The sequence below is a fragment of the Acomys russatus genome, chromosome 17, assembly GCF_903995435.1.
Source record: "Acomys russatus chromosome 17, mAcoRus1.1, whole genome shotgun sequence".
Classification (NCBI taxonomy): domain Eukaryota; kingdom Metazoa; phylum Chordata; class Mammalia; order Rodentia; family Muridae; genus Acomys; species Acomys russatus.
In genome coordinates this window covers 47,572,223-47,597,913 of record NC_067153.1, presented here as the reverse complement: position 1 = coordinate 47,597,913, position 25,691 = coordinate 47,572,223, and the positions used below count along the sequence as shown (strand labels likewise).

Genomic DNA, 25,691 nt, shown 5'->3' with positions numbered 1-25,691 from the left:
CTTGCATATTGGCTATATTTCATGTCTATTGTTGGTATGATTTCTTTTACTTTCAGGTTTTTTGGTCTTAAGAATGAATTTTTAACCCTATTTTCTTCAGGAAAATCTAATGTAATGGATGCACTTAGTTTTGTAATGGGAGAAAAAACAACAAATTTAAGAGTAAAAAGTATTCAAGAACTTATACATGGAGCACACATTGGAAAACCTGTTTCTTCTTCTGCAAGTGTAAAAATTATATATGTAGAAGACAGTGGAGAAGAGATAACATTCACAAGGATTATCCGAGGTAAATTGTGTGTGTGTGTGTGTGTGTGTGTGTGTGTGTGTGTGTGTGTGTAAATTTTAGTTCAGGATCTGATTGACTGTTCTTTCTTTGAAGTCTGGGACTTATCAATCACTGGCATAATGAGTACCAGATTCTTTTTCTTAGACGCAAATAAACAGAACCTGTTTTATTTCCTATTAAGACTTTTGCTTAAGCACACTCACTTATTCAGTACTCTTTCTGTTTAGGTAACATTTGTTGTTTTGTTTTTGAGACAGAGTTTCTTTGTGTAGCATTGGCTGTTCTGGAACTCTCTTTGCAGACCAAGTTGGCCTCAAACTCACAGAGATCTCCCTCCTGAGTGCTAGCATTAAAGGCATGTGCCACCATGCCCAGCATCAAGTAACATTTTTATACTTGGACATTTGCTTAAGATGAAGGAGGGAACCTACCTCTAAGATATATCTGAGACATCATAAAACTCTTTTCTCAGCTTCTCTGTGTTTGTTTTCTTAGTAATTACATGTTTATTTTTGTCTTATATACAACTAGGAGCTCCTTGAATAAAATGTTTATTATTATTTATTCATGAATTCCCTGTGTTACTCTAATAAACTGTTATGGCTCATCTGTAGTAAATATATCATGCTCAGACTTTATTTTATTATTTTTACTTGTTGCTGTTTTCTTTCTATTTTACTAAAATATGCACTCTCACCCTCTTTCCCTCCTTTACTCCCTTTGACAGGACCGTGGTATGTAGTTCAGGCTAACCTTTAACTAACAATCCTATTCAGGCTCTCAAGTGTAGGCATTGCACACACGCACTACCATGTCTGACTTGACTACATTTCTGAAGTATGAAAACTGTATTACTAACTTAAATTACATTTGTGTGTGTGTGTGTGTGTGTGTGTGTGTGTGTGTATTAGAAATGTGATTTAAGTATTTTTGCATTTAATTATTTGGAGTCCTCATTGGACAGTTTTCTCATTTCCTTTTGGACATTTATTGGTTGTGATGGACTCTCAGTGCGTTGTTAACACAAGCTCAAATGATCCTCCTCAGATGCTGGAACTATAGGCCATGTCACCATACATAGCCTTTAGCTTTTTAACTCAGAATTCTCTATTTCAATACATTCTTTTCTTCACTGTAATAAAATTTAGTAATGCCTGCAGAGTGTGGTGGCTCACACCTTTAATCCCAGCACTCAGGGAGGCAGAGGCAGAGGCCAGCTTGGTCTACAAAGCAAGTTCAGGACAGCTAGTGCTACACAGAGAAACCCTGTCTTGAAAACAAAAACAAAGATTTGTAATACCTTCCCTGCAGGCAGAAACACCTCATCCTTCCTTCCAGTCCATTTATTTCACTCCTTTCAGTTACCACTGTCTCACATTGTATTTATTTTATTTAAATAGTTCGCTTATATCTCTGTGATATGGACTCTTTGAGATCAACCTCTTGTTGTTGTTGTTTTTTCAAGACAGAGTTTCTTGTAGCTTGACTGTCTTAGACTCACTTTGTAGACCAGGCTGGCCTTGAACTCATAGTGATATCTGCCTGCCTCTGCCTCCTGAGTGCTGAGATTAAAGGCGTGTGCCATCGGGGCTGGCCCAGATCAAGCTCTTTTTAATCTGTTACTACTGTGAACTAATCTTTAGCATATAATATATATTGTTTGTTGAGTAATTAAATGAGCTTATTTATAGTTGTATTGGTTATATTACTGGAAAGCCAGCCACTTCAATAAAAACATTTTGTAACAGTTTATTTTGCTTATTTCAGGGGGATGTTCAGAATTTCATTTTGGGGATAAGCCTGTGAGTCGTTCTCTGTATGTAGCAGAGTTAGAAAAGATAGGCATAATAGTCAAAGCACAGAACTGTCTAGTGTTTCAGGTAAGTGGTTGTACTCATTTATTTGACTCATTTTAAAAACATGTTACCACGTTTTACATACTGTTGTGCTTTACTCTTGCTAATAGGGAACTGTAGAGTCAATATCCATGAAAAAGCCCAAAGAGAGAACCCAGTTTTTTGAAGAAATCAGTACTTCAGGAGAGTTTGTAGAAGAATATGAGGCAAAGAAAAAGCAGTTACAAAAAGCTGAAGAAGATGCACAATTTCATTTTAACAGGAAAAAAAATGTAGCTGCGGAACGGAAGCATGCAAAAATAGAGAAAGAAGAGGTAAGGTGGCCTGAAGTTGTCACCAGTTAATAAGTACATAAGTACATAACAAGAAAAATCCATTAAAATTTATTAGCCAGGCATGGTACTTCACATTTTTAATTCCAGCATTTGGGGGCAGAGGCAGACAGATTTCTTAGTTTGAGGCTAGCCTGGTCTACAGAGCTAGTTCCAGGACAATCAGGGCTGCACAGAAAAAGTCTGTCTCAGAAATTGAAAAATTAAAAATAAACAAAAAACCCCACTTTATTGGCTTTGCTCTACTAAAAGATTCCATCAGTGATATGAAACAAAGTCTAGCATTCAGTAGCAATTTAAAAAAAGATAGTTTTTAACATTTTGTGTGTGTGTGTGTGTACACGCGCACATGCGTGTATGCATTTGCTCACATGTTCAGGTTCATTTATGGTAGTTAGAGGATACCTTGCAGGATTCAGTCACTACATGATCCCTGGAATTGAATATCTGGCTTGGCAACAAGCATACTTAACTGGTGTCCCATCTTGTTGCCACAAGATAAACTTTAAAAAAAAACATGTCTGCCATATAAAACACTACAGCAGAGGTACTCAGCATTTTGTTTGTTTCTTTGGTTGGTTTTGGTTTTTTGAAACAAGGTTTCTCTTTGTAGCCTTGGCTGTCCTATACTTGCTTTGTAGACCAGGCTGGCCTGGAACTCACAGCAATCTGCCTGCCTCTGCCTCCTGAGTGCTGGGATTAAAGGTGTATGCCACCACTGCCCGGTGAGGTACTCAACACTTTTGGATCTTGATTCTTATAGACTTGTAAAAGTTATTGAGGACCACTTAGAGCTTTTCATAACAAATTACATTACCAATGTTTATTTTATTTTATTTGTTTCAACTTTATTACTTTTTATGTGCATGTTTTGCCTAAATGTGTATATGTGCACCATGTGTCTGGTGCATGTAGAGGCCAGACAAGGGCATGGATCCTTGGGAGCTACAGTTGCATACTGTTGTGAGCTGTTATGTGGGAGCTGTACATGGAACCCCAGTCCACTGGGAAAGGAGCCAGTGTTCTTCAATTAAGCTAAACTATCTCTTCAGCCCAGTTTATTCTACTTTAAATTAAAACTCAGAAAGTTTTAATTGGTTAAGTTCATTTCATATTAATGTAGCTAACATTTTAATGAAAAATAACTACACTTATAAAACAAAGTAAAATAAAAACATTGTATTTTTTTATAATCTTTAATGTCTACCTTAAGAGAAAATAGCTGGATTCTCACAAACTTTTCTGATTTTTTTACATGAGTGATGCACTGCAACTCAAGCTTTCCCAAAACTGTTTACTCATTTTGTTAATTCAGTGCCCCATTTAAATTAGTATCTCCTCTTTTTTTCTGATCGTATCACTAGTTTAGTTTCTTCTGTAACATATACTTCTATATAAAATTACGTTGTTTGCTTTTTTAGTAGTCTTTGAGTCCTCTGCCCTTTATTAGAAAAACTGGAGGGGGCTGGAGAGATGGCTCAGAGGTTAAGGACACTGACTCTTCTTTCAGAGGTCCTGAGTTCAATTCCCAGCAACCACATGGTGACTCACAACCATCTGTAATGTGATATGGCGCCCTCTTCTGGTTTGCAGGTGTACATGCAGGCAGAACACTCACACATAAAATAATTAAGCAAATCTTAAAAAAAAAAAAAAGAAAAGAAAAACTGGAATATAAGCTTTATAAGAACTGGGATGGTTTAATCTAATTTCATTCTCTACTGTATTTCCAACGCATAGGACTGAATCTGACATGTAGCGCTCAGTAAATATTTGAGGTAATAAATGGAAGGTTGGATGTATTCCTCATTAAGAATATTGCTCTGAAAGCCAGGTGTGGTAGCACACGCCTTTAATCCCAGCACTCAGGGAGGCAGAGGCAGGTGGATTGCTGTGAGTTCGAGGCCAGCCTGGTCTACAAAGTGAGTCTATGACAGCCAAGGCTACACAGAGAAACCCTGTCTCAAAAAACAAAACAAACAAAAGAATATTGCTCAGTTTCTTTATATTGTGAAAGTGTATATATGTTCTGTATCTTATTAGTAAAAAGGGTGATCAGTAAGTCAGAATATAGCACTCATAGTGTACTCAAATAGCTTAAACTTAAAACATTTTTATAAAGACAATTAGAGTATTCCAACTAACTGATTTTTTTTTTCACAACATCCTTGCCAGACATCTGTTTACAAGTTACTTGTGAAACTTTGTTCACTAGGACCTCATCTCATGAGATGGTGGCTCAGTCCCTTCTTTTCTTTATTGGTAGCACAAATTGTTAAGGAAATTCTTTGCTCTTACCTCTTACCTCTTCTCTCCCCCCTCCTCTCTCTTCCTCTGTCTCTCTGCTTCTCTCTGGGGTACTCCTCCCCATCCCTCTTTCCTTCTCTCCCCATGCTTCTTTAATAAACTCCATATTAAAAAAAAGAAAATTCTTCAAGCCAGGCGTGATGGTACACACCTGTAATCCCAGCGTTTGGGGAGGCAGAAGCAGGTGGATCTCTGTGAGTTTGAGGCCAGCCTAGTCTACAAAGTGAGTCCAGGACAGTCAAGGCTACACAGAGAAACCCTGTCTTGAAAAACAAACCAAAACAAAAGCCAGGAAAGAAAGTGTACAAATTACTTTTCAGAACAAGAATTTTACTTGGAATCATTGACTGTAAAGCGACTGGGGATCTATTTATGTAATATTCTTTTCGGCTTACAGTGAAGAAGCTGATTTCAGCAATGTAAAGGGACTTGTCTAACTTCCTGAGGACCCATGCTTACAGGTGCCACTTGTTTGTCACAACCTGGTCACAGAGTGCATGAATCTAGGCTCATCTCATGGTTGTTGTTTTATTTTAGAAATATATCCAGAGACCTCCAAATAATTCTACTTTTGTTCAAGAATATTTTTTCTTGACTGGATGTGGTGGTACACACTTGCAGCACTTGGGAGACGGACAGGACAGTCGGGAGTTCAGGGTCATCCTCATCTGCATAGCAGATCTGAGACTACCTGGGCCACATGAGACCATGTCCCTTCCTCAAAAAGAGAGAAAAATCAAGGAAGAGATAATTCTTTCTCTGACAAATTTCATTAGAGAGATGCTGCGCTAATACAGAAGTTGACTTCCTGAACAGAAGCTTAAATATATGCTTTCACTTTCTTTTGTCTGTTTATAGGCAGAACGTTACCAAAGTCTCCTTGAAGAATTGAAAATAAACAAAATACAACTGATGCTTTTCCAACTGTATTATAATGAGGAAAAAATCAATGTTCTAAACACTGAATTAGAGCATATGGACAGGAATTTGAGTATTGTAAAAGACACTCTTTCTCACCATGAAAAGATAATTAAAGCTAAGAAAAAGGATCACGGAATGTTAACTAGGCAACTACAGCAAACAGCAAAAGAACTAAAGTAAGTTTTTAAAATAGATGTTAGCAGTTGGGCTTTTAAAATTTTTTATAATGGCTTGGTGTGGTGGCGCACACCTTTAATCCCAGCACTCAGGAGTCAGAGGCAAGCAGATCTCTGAGTTCGAGGCCAGCCTGGTCTACTGAGCAAGTCCTGGACAACCAAGGCTACACAGAGAAACCCTGTCTCAAAAAAATTATGATGTTTAATTTGTGTGTGTGTGTGTGTGTGTGTGTGTGTACTTGTGCACCAGCCTATGCTTACCAAAACATCCATGTGGAGGCCAGAGGACAACTGACAGAAGTCAGTTCTCTTCTTTGACTCTGTAGGTCCTAGGAATTGAACTCAGGTTTTATCAGTAAGTAATCTTTACCCACTGAGTCATTTCTCTGGTCCAACAGTTGAGTTTCATGTAAACTGAGAAAATATAATTGACACTTTAGAAGTTGGTATGTTTGAGGAGACAGTGCTTGGAACTGAATTTAGAGCTTCATATTTGGTAGACAAGTACTTACCACTGACCTGTATTCTCGGCCTAGAAATCAACTTGCCAAAATTTGTGTTTTTGAAAATCTCTCACAAAAACAAAAATTAGTATTTTATTATTGTATTATTTCATTATTTTGTTTTGAACACAATGTGTAGCCCTCGCTGCCCTCAAACTCATAGAGATCTGCCTGCCTCTGACTCCTGAGTGCTGGGATTAAAATGTTCACTACTAGTCAGGCGGTGGTGGCGCACGCCTTTAATCCCAGCACTTGGGAGGCAGAGGCAGGTGGATCACTGTGAGTTCAAGGCCAGCCTGATCTACAAAGTGAGTCCAGGACAGCCAGGGTTATACAGAGAAACCCTGTCCCAAAACACAACCAACAACAACAACAAAGTGTCCATCATCGTCGCTGGTGGAAATTGACTTTATTAAATGGACATTTTAGTTTGAAATACCTCAAATATACATTATAAAGATAGTACTTTTCTTCCATATTCTCATGCTATTTCTTCTACAACTAGCATAATACATTAGTATAGTCTATAGATGCAAGAAGATGGGAGAGTTGAATAGTAGGAAGCACAGGGTTATTTTTTTTTTAAGTGGTTAGACTATGAATTTGTCAAAATCACCAAGAGTGAACCTTAATGTAAATAAAAATTTAAAAACTAATGTAGTAGGGGCTGGAGAGATGGCTCAGAGGTTAAGAACACTGACTTCTCCTCCAGAGGTCCTGAGTTCAATTCCCAGCAACCACATGGTGGCTCACAACCATCTATAATGTGATCTGATGCCCTCTTCTGGTATGCAGGCAGAGCACTGTATGCATGATAATAAATAAATAGTACATCTTTAAAAAAAAAACTAATGTAGTAGAATGCAAAATGTGACAAAAGACTTAACTATATTGCAGATGTGTTTAATGTTATTAATGGAGTGAGAAGAGAAAGTGGTGGCTTAAGTAAATTTTAGAAGATTTTAGATTATTTGTGAATTTGTGCTAAGTATGGGTGCCTCTGGAGACCAGAGGTGTCAGATCCCCTGGAGCCAGAGCTGGAATTACAGATTGGTTATGAGCTATCCAGATAGGTGTTGGGAAATTGAATCTGAGCCTCCCTGAGAACACTGAATTCCTAAGCCATCTCTCTAGACCCCTAGCCTTAGTAATTTTGAAGTTCATAGATTTTTACAAGAAGATAATTACACAGAAGCACTGTAGTCTAGGTATAAAATTGTTTCTCAAGAGGAAATGGGCTAGTTTTCAAGACAGAGTTTCTCTGTGTAGCTCTGGATGCTCTGTAGACCAGTATGGCCTTGAACTCATAGAGACCTGCCTGCCTCTTTGCTGGGATTAAGGGCATGGCCACCAATAGCAGCAACCCCTCCCCAGACTCTTCATAGTTCTGTTTTTCTCTGGCAACTACCCATATACCTAACAATCTCTGCAAGTTAATTTTTAGAATTTAATTTTGAATTTTATTTGATCAAAGTTACTTTCTTTTTGCCTATGATTTGGTCCATACTTTTATTCCCAGCACATGGGAAGCAGAGACAGGAAGGTCTCAGCACTCAGGGCCAGCTTCGTATACATAGTTAGCTCCAGTCCAGCCAGGGCTACACAAATGAGACCTTGTCTCTAAAAAATAAAAATAAATAATAAGTTAATTACTTGCCTTTAATATGTTAAAATAAATATAAAAATATTTTTCCTTTTTAGATCTCTTGAAGCAATTTTAAATCAGAAGAGGCCTCAGTACATTAAAGCTAAAGAAAATACTTCTCACCATCTCAAGAAATTGGATTTGTCTAAGAAATTGAAAACAGACCATGAAAAACAATGCTCTAAGCAGGAGGATGACATACGCGCCTTAGAGGCAGAACTGGTTGATTTAGATAGCTCATGGAAAAGTTTTGAAAAGCAGATGGAAGAGAAAATTTTACACAAAGGGCGAGACATTGAATTGGAAAATAGTCAGGTAAAAAAAATAAATAAAAGAATTGGGAACATTATTTTTTCAGTTTCTCTTTTTAATTAGGAAAAATTTAAAGATACCTCTCTGGTAGTTTATTGAGATTGTCTCTAAAATGTAAATTGTAGGAATTAAAATTTCTTTAATCTGTTCACAGAATCTGAATTTAATCTTGAAACTAAGCTATTTTTCCTTCATATAGTTAGATGGTGGTGTAACATTATGAGTTAATTAAAGCCTATTACTACCTGGAATTATACTGTAATAAAAGTTAGGTAATTGCTACTATTTTAAAGGTAAAACAATTATCTCTTGGCTATTATATAAACAAAGAGAAGATATATATAGCTATGAAAAGATTTAATTGACAGGAGAAACTAATATGGTTTTAACTGTTTAGTGATAAGTTAATAGTATTATACAGTATTTAAGATTAAAATTATTAATCAGTAAAACATACAGCTAAACTAAAAATGTATAATTCAGTTTTTAAACATTCTTTCAATTAAAGTGTCATTAGTCTCTTTTGTTGAGTTATGTAATCTTGTATCACAGTATACATAGAGCAAAATAATTGTGACTTGGACAATAAAATACCATTTTTTCCAGATGGGCTTTTTTTTCTAGATTTTCTGTCAGGGACCTTATTATAAAGTTAGTCTTTATTATTTTGTTGTTCTAGCTAGAGTTTTTAATACAGAGATTTTCATATTAGGTTCTTATATTTTACTGGAGAAGATGACTAGTTATTATGTAATTTGTAAAAAGATTTGGATGAGAACAGGATGTCATAGAAATAAGTTCATTTTGGTTAGTAATGTGTCGGTGCTGTTTACATAGCTGGAGCGTTACAAAGAACTTAAGGAGCAAGTAAGACGGAAGGTGGCTATAATGACACAACAGCTGGAAAAACTGCAGTGGGAACAGAAAGCAGAAAAAGAAAGACTGGCATTTGAAAAGAGGAGGCATGGAGACACTCAGGTACCATGGATTATATAGTCATAGTTTAGAATTACTTGCAGTGAGATGTTACTCCCTTTTATTACCTTTCCAATATATAAGTGGATTTCTATTGAACACAAACTTTAAAAATTCTGAGTGGCTGGTATCGTTTATCTTAGTGGTAGAACACTGATGTCCTGGTTTGATTTCCCAAGCATAGTAAATAAATTCTGGATTCTGTTTTTCTTAGGATGCTTACTTAGATGCACTTTTGTAGTTAGAGTAGGTAGTGCCTTTGTTCGCGCGTTCAGGAAATGTTTTTGTGTGTGTGTATGGTGATGAGCATGGTCTGAGTATGCGCTTAGTTCAGTAGAGGGAAGAGGATAAGGAGAGTGAGGACATTAAATACATTTAACTCTATCTGTGGGTCTTGAAGCTGTGGATTTGACTGAGGTTCAGCAGTACTGATGGTAAAAATATGCTTACTGAACATTGTTTTATGTACTTTTTGTTATTCTTTAAGCAATACAGTATAAAACCTATTTATATAGTATTTATACAGTGTCAGGTATTATAAGTCTTCCAGAGAGGAAGATATATATCAATTATATGAAAATACTCTGTCGTTATACATTAGGATTTGAGTATATGCAAGTTAGGCTAACAATCATGGGTTCTGGAATCATTCCCCCACATATCTGAGGAATGACTGTAGCCCAAGAGGAGCAAGTCAGTCTATGTTGGGAACAACTATTAAGATGGCATTATATTCTTCCTCAGGGTAAGGCAGGCTTGGCTTCCAGCTCATCTTTTGATTATTAACTGTGTGTAATCTCAGCAAATAACTAAATTATAGATTTCTCTGGGCTTTACATTTTGCAATTGTGTACACAGTAAGGATAGGTATGTCAAACTCACAGTGAAAGACAAACTCAATAGTCACTCCCTCTTAGTGTTTCATGACTCCAACTGGGTGTGGTGGCCCACACCTTTAATTCTCAGCACTCAGGGAGGCAGATGCAGAGACAGGCAGATCTCTGAGTTTGAGACCGGCCTGGTGGTCTACAAAACGAGTCCAGGACAGCCAGGACTACACAGAGAAACACTCTGGAAAACTTAAAAAAAAAAAAAGTTTCATGACTCCTTTTCTAAAGCCTAGGGATTAGGTATAAGATTATTGTTATTGCACGCTCAAAAATAATAGTTCATATTGTACATTATGAAGCTTCTCTGAGCTGCCCTGACATTTGTGTATATAGCATGCTGAGTATTGCTGTAAGTTCAATTTGTTGTTGTTTCTAAGCTTTGGTTTTTCTTTTACTTCTATTTATTAATTTGGTGATCTATTTAAACACTGCAGTAACAATTTGAGCATCTAGCGCTCAGACCTTCAAAACTTCAACAATGTGTTTTTCCAGCTGCTACTTCAGGTTCTTCAGTTTGAGTGTTGAACAAACATCTCAAACTTGGACCCCAAACTGAACCTCTGATCTTCTCACTAAAGTGTGTTCCACAGTTTTTTCTCCTCTATAATTATGACAGTTTAGTTTTACTAGTTGCTCAGGTCAAAAATATGAGCTAGGCTTTAGCCCTCTTTTAGGAAACTATTAGTTTTACCTTAAAAATACAAAAAGAATCTGATTACTATTAGGGTTCTGGTGATCTGCTGAAGAAAGACCTCAAGGCAGTATGCAAAAACATAGTGTTTTTATTCTAGCATGCTAGGATTGCCTCTCTCCTGTAGAGGGCGACCCCGAAATGAGCACACAGGCTCAATTCATATACAGTTGGAGGGATCTGTGACAACAGAATTGAATCAGAGTATATGAGGGGATTCAGGACTGTCTGTTTGTTTAGTTATTGGGGACTTTTAAGTCACTGAAGTTTTGGCTCTTAATCAGGAGTTGGCCTTTAATTTGATTGGATGGGGCCAGCTGTGTTCTTTACCAAGGCCATGAAGTAATAAAAATATGGTATCTAGTCATTTTGTTCTATAAGCTGATGAGCTGGCCATAACTTGTGTTTTTTTTCCTCAGGAATTGTTAGAAACTTGGCCTAGTTAGGCAGGGTGAAAATCTGAAGCCTATCGTGGAGTTGGTCTCGTCAAGCAACTGGGATCATTGGGGTGCTTGGGTCCCTGATGTCCCTGACATTGAATCCCTTAAATTACTTTTTCTCATTTCTACTGCTACCAATCTTGTCCATGTCACCAAATTTTTTGTTTGAATCAGTTCGTTAGCCTACCAGCTTTCTTGGCCACCACTCTTGATCCTATACCGTAGTCTCAACATAGCAGCCAGTAATGCATTAACCAAATCAAATTGTGAAATTTACTCTTAAATCCTCCAGAGGCTTCCCAGTTGCACATAAAAGTTTTAAGTCAAAGTTCTTAAGTGACCTACATGGACATACCTGATTTGTTGTTCAGTTTTTCCTCCTGTTTTCTTTTCTTTGATCTGCTGTATTAGCCTCCTGGGACATTACAAACATGTTTCTTCATGAGAGTTTGTATTTGCAAAAGCAGTAAATGCTTTTAATCACTGAGCTGTTTCTCTAGCCCTGAATGGACTTTTCCTTTTCCTTTATGGGGCAGTGTCTCACTATGAAGCCCTGGAACTCACCATGTAGACCAAGCTGGCTTCGAACTCAGAGGTCTGCCTTTATTAGCCCTCTGAGGACTGGGATTAAAAATGTGTACCACCACCCAGATCTGAGTGGAATTATTAAGTGAGATAGTAGTTGGGCTTCTTAATGTCTACATGTGCCTTCCATCAGAAAAGAAAATGTCTTGTCCTATTTTTTTGGTGTGTATGTGGGAGACATGTACATGTATGTGCAGGTGAGTTCATGTGCCTGAGTGAATTGTTGCAGAGCCCAGAAGAACACAAGTATCTTGCTGTATCACGACTAATTTCCTTGAGACAAAGTTCCTTACTGAACCTGGAGCTAGGCTAACAGCCAGCAAGCTCTAGCAATTGTCTGTCTCTGTTCCCATAGCACTAGGATTACAGGTATCCACAGCCACTCCTGACTTTATGTGGCTACTGGGGATTTGAATAAGGTTTTTGTATCTGTGTAAGCCTTCTGAGTCATCTCTTCAGCCCATCTTTCTCATTTTTATAACTCCAGCATCTAGCACAATAAATATTGGCTTCATGGATTATCATCAGTTAGATGGAAGAAGGGTTAAAGGCTAAAAATCTGAAACCAAGTCGGGCATGGTGGCACACGCCTTTAATCCCAGCACTTAGGAAGCAGAGGCAAGTGGATCACTGTGAGTTTGAAGCCAGCCTGGTCTACAAAGCTAGTCTAGGGCAGCCAAAGATACACAGAGAAACCCTGTCTGGAAAAACAGAAACAAAAACAAAAAAAATCTAAAACCAGTTGGAGACCCACCCCACCCCCCCACACCCAATCCAGTTTCCCTTTTCATGGTTTCATTTATAGCCCTGGGTAACTAAATGGGAAATTCAAAAATTAAACAATGCACAAATAACTTGTTATGTTTTTTGTTTTATTGTTGTTATGATTGGTACGTTTGCATAGGAGGAAGCATAGTATATTTAGGATTCAGTACTATGTGTGGTGTCAGGCATCTTAGAATTTGACTTTTTCAGATGACAGATTCTGCTGCTCTGCAGTATTTTGATTTAATGATAAAGGGCAAATAATGCAAGATTTGCATGAAGTTCTATTCTTGAGCCTGTTGGTTGCCTTGCTGCCCTGTAGGTTCTTTCTTTTTTTTTTTTTTTTCTCCCCCTGTAGGTTCTTGCATCATGGTAATACTTAATTACTCTGTTGTAATAACTTATTTTCTTAAGGACAGGAACTCTATCTCATTCATTATTATATCTCAAATTACTACCACATAGTAGCCAGTGAGTGGACATTTACTGAATGAATTAGTTTGAAAGCTAGATATGAACTGTATATGTACTTGAAAATAATGTTAGAAGTTAAGAGCACTTGTCATTCTTTCAGAATTTATTTCCCAGCACTTACATGGTGGCTCACAATAACTATAACTCCTGTTCCAGAGGATCTGACAACCTCTTATGTGGGCAACAGACATGTATGTGGTATATATATACATACATACAGGCAAAATACTCATAAACATAAAATAAATCAAAAGAAAAATGTAAAAATAATATGAAGTTTGAATTTACCAGTAAAATCACAGGAGAGCAAATATTTAGCAAAATATATTAAGAATTGATTCCCAATCTGTTTGATGTAAAAGCTTTAATCATGTGGCCTTTTTTAAATTAAATTTTTCTTTTATATTTTCTCTTAAAATTTTATTACATTTATTTATATATTTCTGTGTGTACATGTGCTTGCCCAAGCACACTGGTGTACATGTAGAAATCAGAGGACAACTTGAAAGAGTTGACACTTTTCTTCTCTTATGTCCTGGTGGTGAACTCAGTTCATCAGGCTTGACAGCAAGCACCTGCTAAGCCATTACACAAGACCTAAATATTTTCATATAACCATACTGATACATTTCAAACTTTTAACAGATTCAACAATAAATTCTAGATATGTCAATTTATTGGTTTGTAGTGTTATAATTGATTTTAGGTTTATTTTCTATTGTAGGGAAATCTAAATCAAATAAAAGAGCAAATAGAAGAGCATAAAAAACGAATAGAGAAGTTGGAAGAATATACAAAGACATGCGAGTGAGTAGAAAAACAATCTTTGCAGCTTTTTCATATCTAAATGATTCAGTGTATTCTCTAAATAATGAATGAATGTTTCTATTGTGTGATATTCTTACTCCATTGTCTTTTATTTCTTTGTAGATTGTTAAAAATTATACTTAACACATGGTAAATATGTATTAAAATAAAAACAAAATGAATAAAATCTTTAAAATTTGAAAATGTAAATGTATAGCTGTTAAAACTTAAATCTTGTTTTGGTATTGATATTTCATGAGTAAATAGTGGATTGTGGAGGTTGAAAAGGTCACTCAGTGAGTAAGAACACTGGCTGCTCTTCCAGAGGACCCAGGCTTTATTCAAAACACCCGCGTGGTGGTTGGGTTCACAACCATCTGTAATTCCAGATCCAGGGGATCTGATACCCTCTTCTGGCTTTCATAGGTACTACATAAATGTTTACAGACACACGTGCAGGCTAACACTCATACACATAAAATAAATCTCAAAAAAGTAAAAAATAGTAGAGTTGTGTCATGAAAACTAATACATAGTATTTAATCAACCACTAAGGAATTTTAGTTGACTTTGCATTGATACTATTAAGCATGTGATAATTGCTCTGGTTAATATTGATCTGTCCTTAGTCTTGTAGTAACCAGAAATATTTATTTTCAAATGAACAAATAATGATCAAAAGCTCTTTTACCTGTTTAGGGTTGGGTGTGGTTTTATTTACTTACTTTAAAAAAATATATTTTATTTATTTATTTAATGTGTATGAGTGCTTTATCTGCATGTATACTTACATGGCAGAAGAGGACATCAGATCACATTATAGATGGTTGTGAGTCACCATGTGGTTGCTGGGAATTGAACTCAAGACCTCTAGAAGAGCAGACAGCGCTCTTAACCACTGAGCCATCTCTCCAGCCCCTATTTACTTACTTTTCAATTGATAGAGCTCTACTCCATTTTCATAAAGTGCCAGACAAGACTGTTCTAACCAGTTACTTCTCAATGTTTTGGTTGTAGGGACTGCTTGAAAGATAAAAAACAGCAAGAAGAAGCCCTGATGAAAGAAATTGACAGTACCAAATCACGAATGTCTGAAGTTAATGAAGAATTGAGTGTTATTAGAAATGAATTGCAGAATGCTGGGATTGATAACCATGAAGGAAAACGTCAGCAGAAAAGAGCAGAAGTTCTAGGAAACCTTAAAAGACTTTACCCAGATTCCGTGGTAATTAGAAGGAATTTTAAAGGCTATGTGCTCTCATTTCTAAAAAAGAGTCTCCTTACTTTTGATTGGAAATATACCATATACCTGTTGTAAAGAAGCAGAATTATTTTAGAAATGTTATATTTTATATTGAAAATATAATAGTAAATAGAGCAAAAGGTAAATTTGAAGTTAAACTTTTGTTTAAATTATATATGTAAGGAAGTATTAAAAAGAAACATTTACATGAACACAGCAACTAGCCAGTATACATGATGGCTAATTTCCTCAAAGGAAACATGGTATGAAGTAGGTTTAGTCCTCTCAACTCAAATTCTTCATGATTTTTGGCAGGTATCATTGCCATATTTTCATTTTCTGACTGTATCTAGTAGTGTGTGTGTGTGTGTGTGTGTGTGTGTGTGTGTGTGTGGTGTGTGTTATGGCTGGGGACTGAACCTAGGGTCTCGTGTTTGTGAGGCAAGCATTCTACCAACTGAGGCATATATCCTCAGGTCTTTGGTTTTCTTATTCTCCAATTATTACTTTGAATTATGGATAATAGTAGAGAAATGGAGCTAAGCTGCTGAATCTAATTTCCTCTATTCATAGCAAAATGATACAACTTTATTTTTTATTTAAGAAAAAAAAAACCCACTAGTTCGGGCTGGAGAGAGGTTCAGAGGTTAAGAACACTGGCTGTTCTTCCAAAGGTCCTGAGTTCAATTTCCAGGAACCACATGATGGCTTATAACCATCTATAGTGAGAGACCTGGTGCCCTCTTCTGGCATACATGCACATATATAGACAGAACACTGTATAAACAAACAAACAAACAAGTCTTCTTAACCCATCATATCTAACGACAATTGTGCACATTTCTTTTTCAGAGATGGAGAAAGGGCTGGAGAGATGGCTCAGCAGTTTAAGTATAGAATTGCTTGTTCAGAACTCTGTAGAAGCCAAACTGGTTAATTGACTAAATTCTGAAAATTCTTACCTAGTATTCCTTAATTTGACAGAAGCACAGCTATGTACTTATTTCCTTTTCCAAGTGGAGGGAATAGATTTTAAAAACTAGAAAATCAGGGGAAACGTCTAGTGCTCTCTCAATGAAAAAAAGACTCCAGGGTTCCTCATTAAGCTGAGAGGCCATTTTGAATCACTCCTACCAAATAAGGTGTATTTTCCTATACAGGATAAAATCACCTTGAAACAGGATGCTAATTGACACAGAGAGAGAAAGATTGAGATTTCAAACTGTGTATTTACAAAGCATCAGCTGAGCCTTCATATCTCCTGTCCTCCGTGAGAGTGAGTAAAGCAAGAATATGGATTCAGTCACCCGTTGTTCAAAGAAGGCACTGATTCATTCTGTGGGAAAGCAGTCAAGAGGTTGTCCACTGCAGAAAATGAACGTTCTGAACAGCAGTCCACATTGAGTATAAGAATTCGGGTGAATTTGAATGGGACTGTTACATTGGACATATGAGTGTTATATAATTATCTATGATGTTTTGTTACATAAGAAAACAATAAATTATATATTTCTCATTAATGTATTTATTTTCTCCTGTTTTGAAACCTTCTAAGTTTGGAAGACTGCTTGATCTGTGTCATCCTATTCATAAGAAATACCAGCTGGCTGTGACTAAGCTTTTTGGCCGACACATGGTTGCCATTGTTGTAGCCTCAGAAAAGGTAGCAAAAGATTGTATTCGATTTCTGAAGGAAGAAAGAGCTGAACCTGAGACATTCCTTGCTCTAGATTACCTTGATGTAAGAAATTTTAATGTTTTATATTTATTAATTACCAAATATAATATGTCTTTACCACTCCAAACTGGCAGGTATAAGATCGGGGTGGAGTGGGTAGTAGTGGTGTAATGTGGAGACCTGTTAGCCAGTCATCAAGTGGCTGGTGTTTCTGAACTAGCAGGTAAATAATATTAAGTAACTGCTATCTTTCGTGACTCGTATTTTTTCCTAATCTAGTTTTGCTGCAATTCTTAGTATCTGAAGTATAATGTTCTGCCCACTACCAACAATATGTTCTGTTTTGTAGCACAGTATAAGAACTGGATTTAAGACATAAATGTTGGTAAATGGTAACTCAGGTGTAAGTATCTGGTCCTGGATTGTGTAGAGCAGGTGAAATTTTGAGTCTTAAGATGTGTATCTTGAAATACATTAACATATCTAAATCTAAATCCCTGAACTAGAAAAGGAACTTTGTCATTGCTATCCTTTAGAGATTCTTTTTGTTGACAACTGAAGAAAATGTTCTGTTTAGTTCAGTTGTCTGAACTCTGAACTGCAGGCAGAGTGCATAGTGGTTAAAAGCACAGAACCCAGTCACCAGGCGTGGTGGCATCACCTTTAATCTCAGCACTCAAGAGGCAGAGGCAGGCACATTACTGTGAGTTCAGAGCCAGCCTGGTCTACAAATGAAGTCCAGGACAGCTAGGTCTACACAGAGAAACTCTATCTTGAAAAACAGTGCAAGCCCCTAAGTAACCCTACCAGTTGTTTCTGTTTCTTCATTTATGAATTTAAGGAATAGATTGCCACTGTGTTGGACTGTTGAATGGGATCTTCACCTGGCAAGGTGCCTGCACAGAGGAGTAGGGTCAACAAATGCTAACTGTGTTACATGAGGTCAGACCCACCTTTTGTGCTTCCATAGTTTTGCTTATGCTTATGCTCACAAAAAGAATTTTACTCTTAATTTATTTGCCTGTTCAAATCTTTTCGTTAGCTGGGCATGGTGGCGCACGCCTTTAATCCAGCACTTGGAAGGCAGAGGCAGGTGAATTGTTGTGAGTTCGAGGCCAGCCTGGTCTATATAGTGAGTCCAGGACAGCCAAGGCTACACAGAGAAACCCTGTCTCAAAAAAAAAAAAAAAAAAAAACAAACAAACAAACCACACACACACACACACACACACAAAAAACAAAAACAAAAAAAGAACCAAAAAAACCTTTTTGTTGTTTTGCTTTTTGGGACAAGGTCTCACTATGTAGGCTTGGCTGAACTGGAACTCACTCTATAGTGAGCTCCGGGAACTTTATGCATGCGGTACCCAGACATACATGCAGACAAAAAAAATACATGCATGCCAGAGGACACCTGCATACACACACATGCGCACGCGCATGCATGCACTTACAATAAATAAATGTAAAAAGATTATAAGACATTAATTGTAAAAGGAATATTTCTTTCTAGTACATAGATCTTAACTACTTAAGATATTTTTCTATGCACTCTTGCCATATGACATAGTTATGTATATATGCATGTATATATTTGCCTTTCCCAAGTATAGATATATATACCTTTTAGTATTCATAAGATTTTTGTTTTAACAGAAATATGTACTAGTTTTCAGTAATACTCAGCAGATACATTTATGCCTGTAGAGAGAAACCTGAAAGTACATCTGTAATTTGAGGGCTGTCCTGATCATTTCTGCCTAGAGGGGTTTTATTTTGTTTTTAGATCTGTAGTACTGTGCTGCTTTTGGGTACTTTGTTTGTTTATTTGGTTGGTTGGTTGGTTGGTTGGTTGGTTTTTCGAGACAAGGTATCTCTGTGTAGCCTTGGCTGTCCTGGACTCACGTAGACCAGGCTGGCCTCGAACTCTCAGTGATCTGCCTGCTTCTGCCTCCTGAGTGCTGGGATTAAAAACGTGCACCACCACCGCCTGGCTTGGTTACATATCTTAGTGGCTACTTCATTCTACTGTGTATTATGATTTAAAGAACACAAAGCACTTCTTATATATTATATTAGTTGCAGTTGAATCTGGAAGTTCTTTTTTCTGGCTTTTGACAAAGTTTTCGTATTTCTGAAAAATAATACATGACATGATGTGGGATACAGTTTTTCATGCTCTTACTGAAAGTTCATTACATAGAAGAGCACATTGTTAACCCTTAGCTATACTGTGGAAAGAGGATAATAAGCATTTGGTTTTTATTTTAGCGTAGCTAATATACCAGGTCTCCTTTTAACCCTTCAGATCAAGCCAATCAATGAGCGACTAAGGGAAATTAAAGGCTGTAAAATGATGATTGATGTTATAAAGACTCAGTTTCCTCAGCTGAAGAAAGTGATTCAGTTTGTTTGTGGAAATGGCCTTGTCTGTGAGACTGTGGAAGAAGCAAGACATATTGCATTTGATGGACCTGAAAGACGGAAGGTAAGAGACTTGATCACACTTTCAGCTAAGTTGAAGCAATATTTATAAGTGTGTTCTCTCCCCCCCCCCGTTCTTTTTAAAGGAGGTGGGGTGGGATTTCGAGACATGGTTTCTCTGTTATAGCCTTGGCTGTCCCAGAACTCACTCTTTAAACCAGGCTGGCCTCAAACCCACAGAGATCCACCTGCCTTGGCCTCCTGAGTGCTGGGATTAAAGTCATGCACCATCACCACTCAGCTTCCTGTGTCCTTTTTAATGAGGAAAACCAGCATAGGACAACCTAAAATGGTTTCAGTTGATGGTTTTCTGTTGTTGTTTTGAGACAGGGCCTCATATAGCTCAGGCTGGCCTTGAGCTTGCTCTATATCTGAGAATAACTATAACTGTGATCTTCCTGCCTCTGCCTCCCAAGTGCTGGGATTACAGACATGCACTATATGCCCAGTTGTATATGTGCTAAAGATTGAACCCAGGACTTTATATTTAGGCAAGCACTGTACCAACTAAGCTACATCCTCAGCTCTTCTATTGCGTTTTATAAAATTCTGTACATTCTCTATATCACAAATTGGATTTTAGAAATTCAATTATTATGCCCTTGTTGATGCCTGCTTTTTCCCTGAATTTTTTATATTTGAATAACAGGAAGAACTTTTGTTACTTACTTTATATTCCTTGTTCTTACATAATTTAATAGGAATATTTTATACATTGAAGCTTAGCACAATTGGATTTATAATAGCACGGTTTAGATGTTATTAAGTACTAATCCTTCAGTGCTGTGGTTTTTCTTTTAAAAATAAGCCTTCTAAGGGCAGAGAAGATGGTTTAGTTGGCAAGAATGTTTCCTCTATAAGCATGCAGCCCTGACTTCAAATCCATAGCACCCACATAAACCAGGCATGGCTCCACATACCTGAACTCTAGCATTATAGAGGGCAGAGACATTTGGATTTCAAAATCTAGCTGGTTAATCTAAATATCAAACTTCTAGTTTAGTGAGAAACATTGTCTCAGAACAGTAAGGCAGAAAACAATGTACATAGGCACCCTATATCCTGCTCTAGCCTCTACACGAGTGTATATGCATACATATATCCCCATATGTATACACACACATACACACAAATGTATTTTCTCATATGAACAGTTTGTATTTAGTTGAGCAATGCTAGATTATTGCTCATGTAATTAATAGCATTTTTTTTCGAGACAGGGTTTCTCTGTGTAGCCTTGGCTGTCCTGGAATCACTTTGTAGACAAGGCTGGCCTCAAACTCACAGTGATCTACTTGCCTCTGCCTTCTGCCTCCTGAGTGCTGGGATTAAAGGTGTGTGCCACCACACCCAGTAGGGAGCATTTTTATGATCTACAAAATTTCAGCTGCAAAAAGTATCTTAAAATATATTTCTCTAAGGTAAAATGTTTTTCTAATACAGGCAGTAGCACTTGATGGAACGCTGTTTTTGAAATCTGGAGTGATCTCTGGAGGGACAAGTGACTTAAAGCATAAGGCTCTATGTTGGGATGAGAAAAAGTTACACAGTCTAAGAGATAAAAGAAGCCAACTTGTCCAAGAGCTAAAGGTAAATCCTCATCATAAAAGTTGTGAAAAGTTAAGGAAAATAATTATGTAAAAACTTAAGTAATTTTCCTTATTAAAATAAGTTCTATGAACTGCTTGTTTCCTGTACATATACGTGTGTGTGTGTGTGTGTGTGTGTGTGTGTGTGTGTGTGTGTGTGTGTGTTTTCTAGTTTTCTGAGACAAAGACTGACTCTGGCTGTCCTGGACTCCCTGAGTAGACAAAGATTGCCTCAAACTCATAGATAAAACTGCCTCTGCTTCCCAAGTGCTGGGATTATAGGTGTACACCAATATATCTGGCTTCCTATACACATTTTTGTATTAGGTATTGCTACCTGTTTTAAGTTATTTGTATAATAACTAAGTTAGTACTTACACATATATGTTGTATATAATTTCTTTACATTTTTCAAAAAGAGTTTCAAAAGATTTGGCTAGGCATGGTAACAAGCACCTCTAATCTCAGCACTCTGGAGGCAGAGTCAGGTGAATCTCTGTGTTTCAGGCCAACCTGATCTACAAAGTGAGTTCTAGGAAAGGCAGAGTTAAATATTGAGACTCTGTCTCAAATAAATTGTATTAAAAGATTTATTTATTATTTGTGTGTATGTGTGTATGTGAGTGCCCAAAGAGGCTAGAAGAAGGCATTGGGTTTTCCTCCAGTAACTGGATTTACAGAAGATTGTGAGCCAACATGTGGGTGCTGGGAATGGAACCCAAGTCTTCTGCAGTAGCAGCCAGTGCTCTTAACCGCTGAGCCATTTCTCCAGCTCCAAGTGTATAATTTGTGAATAAAACGTCAGTATAGACTCTTCATCAATATAGTAAGAGAATATATAAGACTGTATAAAATTTATTCAAAAAGCACATGGGTTTTTGATAGCACACTTTGCTGACTGGTTTTATGTCAAACTGACATAAGCAAGAATTGTTTTGAAAGAGGAAACCTCAATTGAGGTTTACCATATTGATGTGTGGTATATTTTCTTAATTGGTGATTGATGTGGGAGAGCTCAGTTCATTGTGAATAGTGCCACCCCTGAGCTGTTGGTATTGGGTGCTCTACACAAGCCATGAGGAGCAAGCCAATAAGCAGCACTCTTTCATGGCCTCTGCATCTGCTCCTATCTTCAGCTTGCTTCCCTTGTTGAGTTCCTGCCCTGACTCCCCTCAATGATGGACTATTACCTAGAAGTCGAAAATGAAATAAACCTTTACTCAAATTGCTTTTGGTCATGGTGGTTGTTGGTTGGTTGGTTGATTTGTTGCTTTTAAAAGTTTTCTGAGACAGGGTTTCTCTCTGTAGGTCTGGCTGTCCTGGCGCGCTCTGTAGATCAGGCTGGCTCTGCCTCCTGAGTGCTAGGATTAAAGGTGTGCACAACCAACTCCTGGCAGTCATGGTGTTTTATCACAGCAATAGGAACCCTAATTAGGACACACTTGATAATGTAATCTAAGATATAATTAGAAAAGTTATATGTTTGTATATAGACAAGGCATTTTATAAAATTGAATAGGTAGGCCTAATTAAAATACCAAGTTAAAGAGTAACTGTGTCAGAGCTGAAGAGATGTATGATGAATGTTCTTGGTTGTCACCTTGACTACATCTGCGATTAGCTAAACCCACACATGGAGGGTTACATCTGCAAGGGAGTTTTGTTTAATTTGAAGTGGGAAGATCCATTCCTAATTCAGATCTTTGATGTGGGAAGACTCACCTTTAATCTGAGCCACACCTTCTGTTGGAAGCCTATATAAGGGTATGGAAAAAGGAAGCTTCAGTATTTTCCAGCTTTCTCTAGATTGCTTTTAGCTTGCTTGTAAGTCCATCTTTTACTGGTGTAGAACCTACTTCTTTGGGCTTCTGGTGTATGCTGAAGACCAGGTGAGACATCCAGCCTTGTGGGCTGAAGCACTACTAGATTCTAGGATCTTCTGTTCATAGGCAGCCATTGTTGGATTAGCTGAACCACAGCCTGTAAATCATTCTAGTAAATTCCTTAGCTAGATAGATATTCGTTCTATTAAGTTCTCTTGCTCTAGAAAACCCTGACTAATACAAATTTTGGTACCAGAAATGGTTCTAGAGAAACAGAAGTATAAGTAAGAATAATTTTAAGTATCTGGTATAAACTTTCCAATTTGGTAGCACCTATGGTTACTGAAGCCTCTTTTGGGAGCTTGGAGAGTCCTGAAAGTCCACAGTGTGAACAATTTTTCAAACTTAAGGAGACAAATGCATTTAATTACCCTGATAAACTAATTTTGAATGGCAACAGATTTGGTGAGTTTGTATACACAACTTTGTACAGTTTGTGGAAAAATAAGGAAATGATGATGCTTGTCTGTTGCTCCTAACATCTGTGGATAAATTGGCAAAGGAAAATAATGAGTTCCGAGATAAAATTAAACCATTTCTAGCATCTCAGGATATGGTGAAAGACAACAATGAACTTACTGATAAAATTGGCTGGGTCCAGATGTACATTAACAGTCTAAAGATCTCTAAATGTTCTCTGGAAGAGGATCTTCTCTCCAGCAGCCACAGAACTCAAGTTGAAAAAAGTCAAACCAACATCTTTATTAGAAGATCTGAATTACAGCAAAAATTCAAGTTCCAGCCTCAAAGAGTGTTGACAGTTAAAGCAGGTTATTTATTGGTAAACAATGGGATCCTGTAACTTGGAATAGGGCTGTATAGGAGGACCCTACTGAAGCTGAGAACTTTAATCCACCCTCTGAAGAAGCCACCTTTGAAATGTGACCTTTTCACCTTTGACTGACAATATTGATGTCCTTTGGAGCCCACAAATAGTTGCCTGTAGACCTATAACCAGACTTAAGGCAAAGCAGGCTCCTAGAGGGGAGGTAGAAAGTAGTTCATGAAGTGCACTACACTAAGAAAGAGGCTAACAATTTTGCTAATTCATTCAAGCAGAAGGCTAATATATGTGGACATGGATTTTAAGGATATGGTATAATGATCGGTGGAACACAAAACTAGATCAGGCTGAGTTTGTTGACATGGGCAGTTAGAAAAAGGGGGAGGGGTGTCAAAAGTCTGTTTGAATGGTAGGCTGAAGCATTTTTCAAAAGGAGTTGGAAGTGCCTGGTATCCCTTAGCTTAGTGTTGATGAAGGGATTTTAAGGCTCAGGGAAACTGCAATGCACAAGAGAGTTACACGAAGAAGTTGCCTGAATGCGTATGATTTCTAATCCCATTAAAATACTGTCTGTTACTAGTAAGCTGGGCGGTGGTGGCGCACACCTTTAATCCCATCACTCGGGAGGCAGAGGCAGGCGGATTGCTGTGAGTTTGAGGCCAGCCTAGTCTACAAAGCGAGTCCAGGACAGCCAAGGCTACACAGAGAAACCCTGTCTCAAAAAACAAAACAAAACAACAACAACAAAAATACTGTCTGCTACCAAGCATGCACCTATAGCCTCATGAAGTGTGTCCTGCTAGACTGACTGAGGAAAAAAGACTAGGGCATAATTTGCTGATGGTTCTACCCATTATGCAGGCACCACCCAAAAGTGGACAGCTGCAGCATTACAACCTTTTCCTGGGACACCCCTGAAGGACATCATCAAAGGAAAATCTTTACAATGGACTTGGACAGTAAACATGGTCATACATTTGGTTTGGAAGGAAATGTGGATAGATGGGTGGTTGTTCATTCATGTGCTGTAACCACTGGATTGTCTGGATTGTCAGGGACTTGAAAAGAGCATGATTGAAAAATTGGTGTGAAAGATACCTAGGATACAAGTATATAGCCAGATCTTTCGATATGGGTGAAAAATATGAAGATGTTTATGTGCCACATAAATGCTCATCAAAAGGTGACTTCAGATGAGGAGTTCAATAATTAAGTAAATAGGATAACTCTGGACAGTCAGCTTCTTTTCCGAGCCATTCCTGTCATTGCCCAGTGGGCCCATGAACAAAGTGTCCATGGTGACAGAGATGGGTTCAGCATTATGCATGGGTTCAACAACATAGACTTACTCTCACCCAAACTGACCTGGATACATCTGCTGCCGAGGGACAGATCTGCCAACAGCAGAGACCAATACTGACCCCCAATGTGGCACCATTCCTCAGGGTAACCAGCCAGTGACCTGGCAGCAAGATCACTTCCTCTACAGAAAGGACAACTCTTTGATCTTACTGAAGAGGTTATTTATTCTGGTTATCCATTTGCCTTTCCTATATATACTGCTTCTTCCAAAACCATCATTTCTGGAATTACCATGCTCCCCACCATCCTGAAGCATCTAGCCTGATGGAAAGATGAAATGGACTTTAAAAAAAAAGATTTATTTATTTATCATATACACAGTGTTTTGCCTGCATGTACACCAGAAGAGGGCCTCAGATCTTATTATAGATGGTTGTGAGCCACCATGTGGTTGCTAGGAAGTGAACTCAGAACCTTTGGAAGAGCAGCCAGTGCTCTTAACCTCTGAGCCATCTCTCCAGCCCATGAAATAGACTTTTAAAGACACAGTTCCAACCAAGCATGGTGGTGCACACCTTTAATTCAAGCTCTCAGGGAGGCAGAGGCAGGTGGATCTCTGTGAGTTAGAGGCCAGCCAACTCTATAAAACGAGTCTAGGATAGCCAGAGCTACACAAGAGAAACCTTGTCTGAAAAAAAAAAAAAAGACAGTTCCAGCACCAATTTGGTGGTAGCAGCCTGGAGAGCTGCAGCAGAGTTCT

The 25,691-nt window shown here is 37.7% G+C and overlaps 1 protein-coding gene across 1 annotated transcript in view; it reads left to right on the top strand.

The window, feature by feature from the left end:
• Window positions 1–106: 106 nt before the first annotated feature.
• Window positions 107–25,691, top strand: part of Smc1b (structural maintenance of chromosomes 1B) — a 59,044-nt gene continuing 33,459 nt past the window's right edge. The window contains exons 1-11 of the mRNA XM_051160137.1: window positions 107–289; window positions 2,057–2,169; window positions 2,256–2,459; window positions 5,643–5,881; window positions 8,086–8,344; window positions 9,179–9,319; window positions 13,886–13,968; window positions 14,986–15,193; window positions 16,767–16,952; window positions 19,198–19,377; window positions 20,817–20,963. Coding sequence (XP_051016094.1) covers window positions 115–289; window positions 2,057–2,169; window positions 2,256–2,459; window positions 5,643–5,881; window positions 8,086–8,344; window positions 9,179–9,319; window positions 13,886–13,968; window positions 14,986–15,193; window positions 16,767–16,952; window positions 19,198–19,377; window positions 20,817–20,963 — 1,935 coding nt within the window. The 5' untranslated portion in view covers window positions 107–114. The remainder of the gene's footprint in view (window positions 290–2,056; window positions 2,170–2,255; window positions 2,460–5,642; window positions 5,882–8,085; window positions 8,345–9,178; window positions 9,320–13,885; window positions 13,969–14,985; window positions 15,194–16,766; window positions 16,953–19,197; window positions 19,378–20,816; window positions 20,964–25,691) is intronic.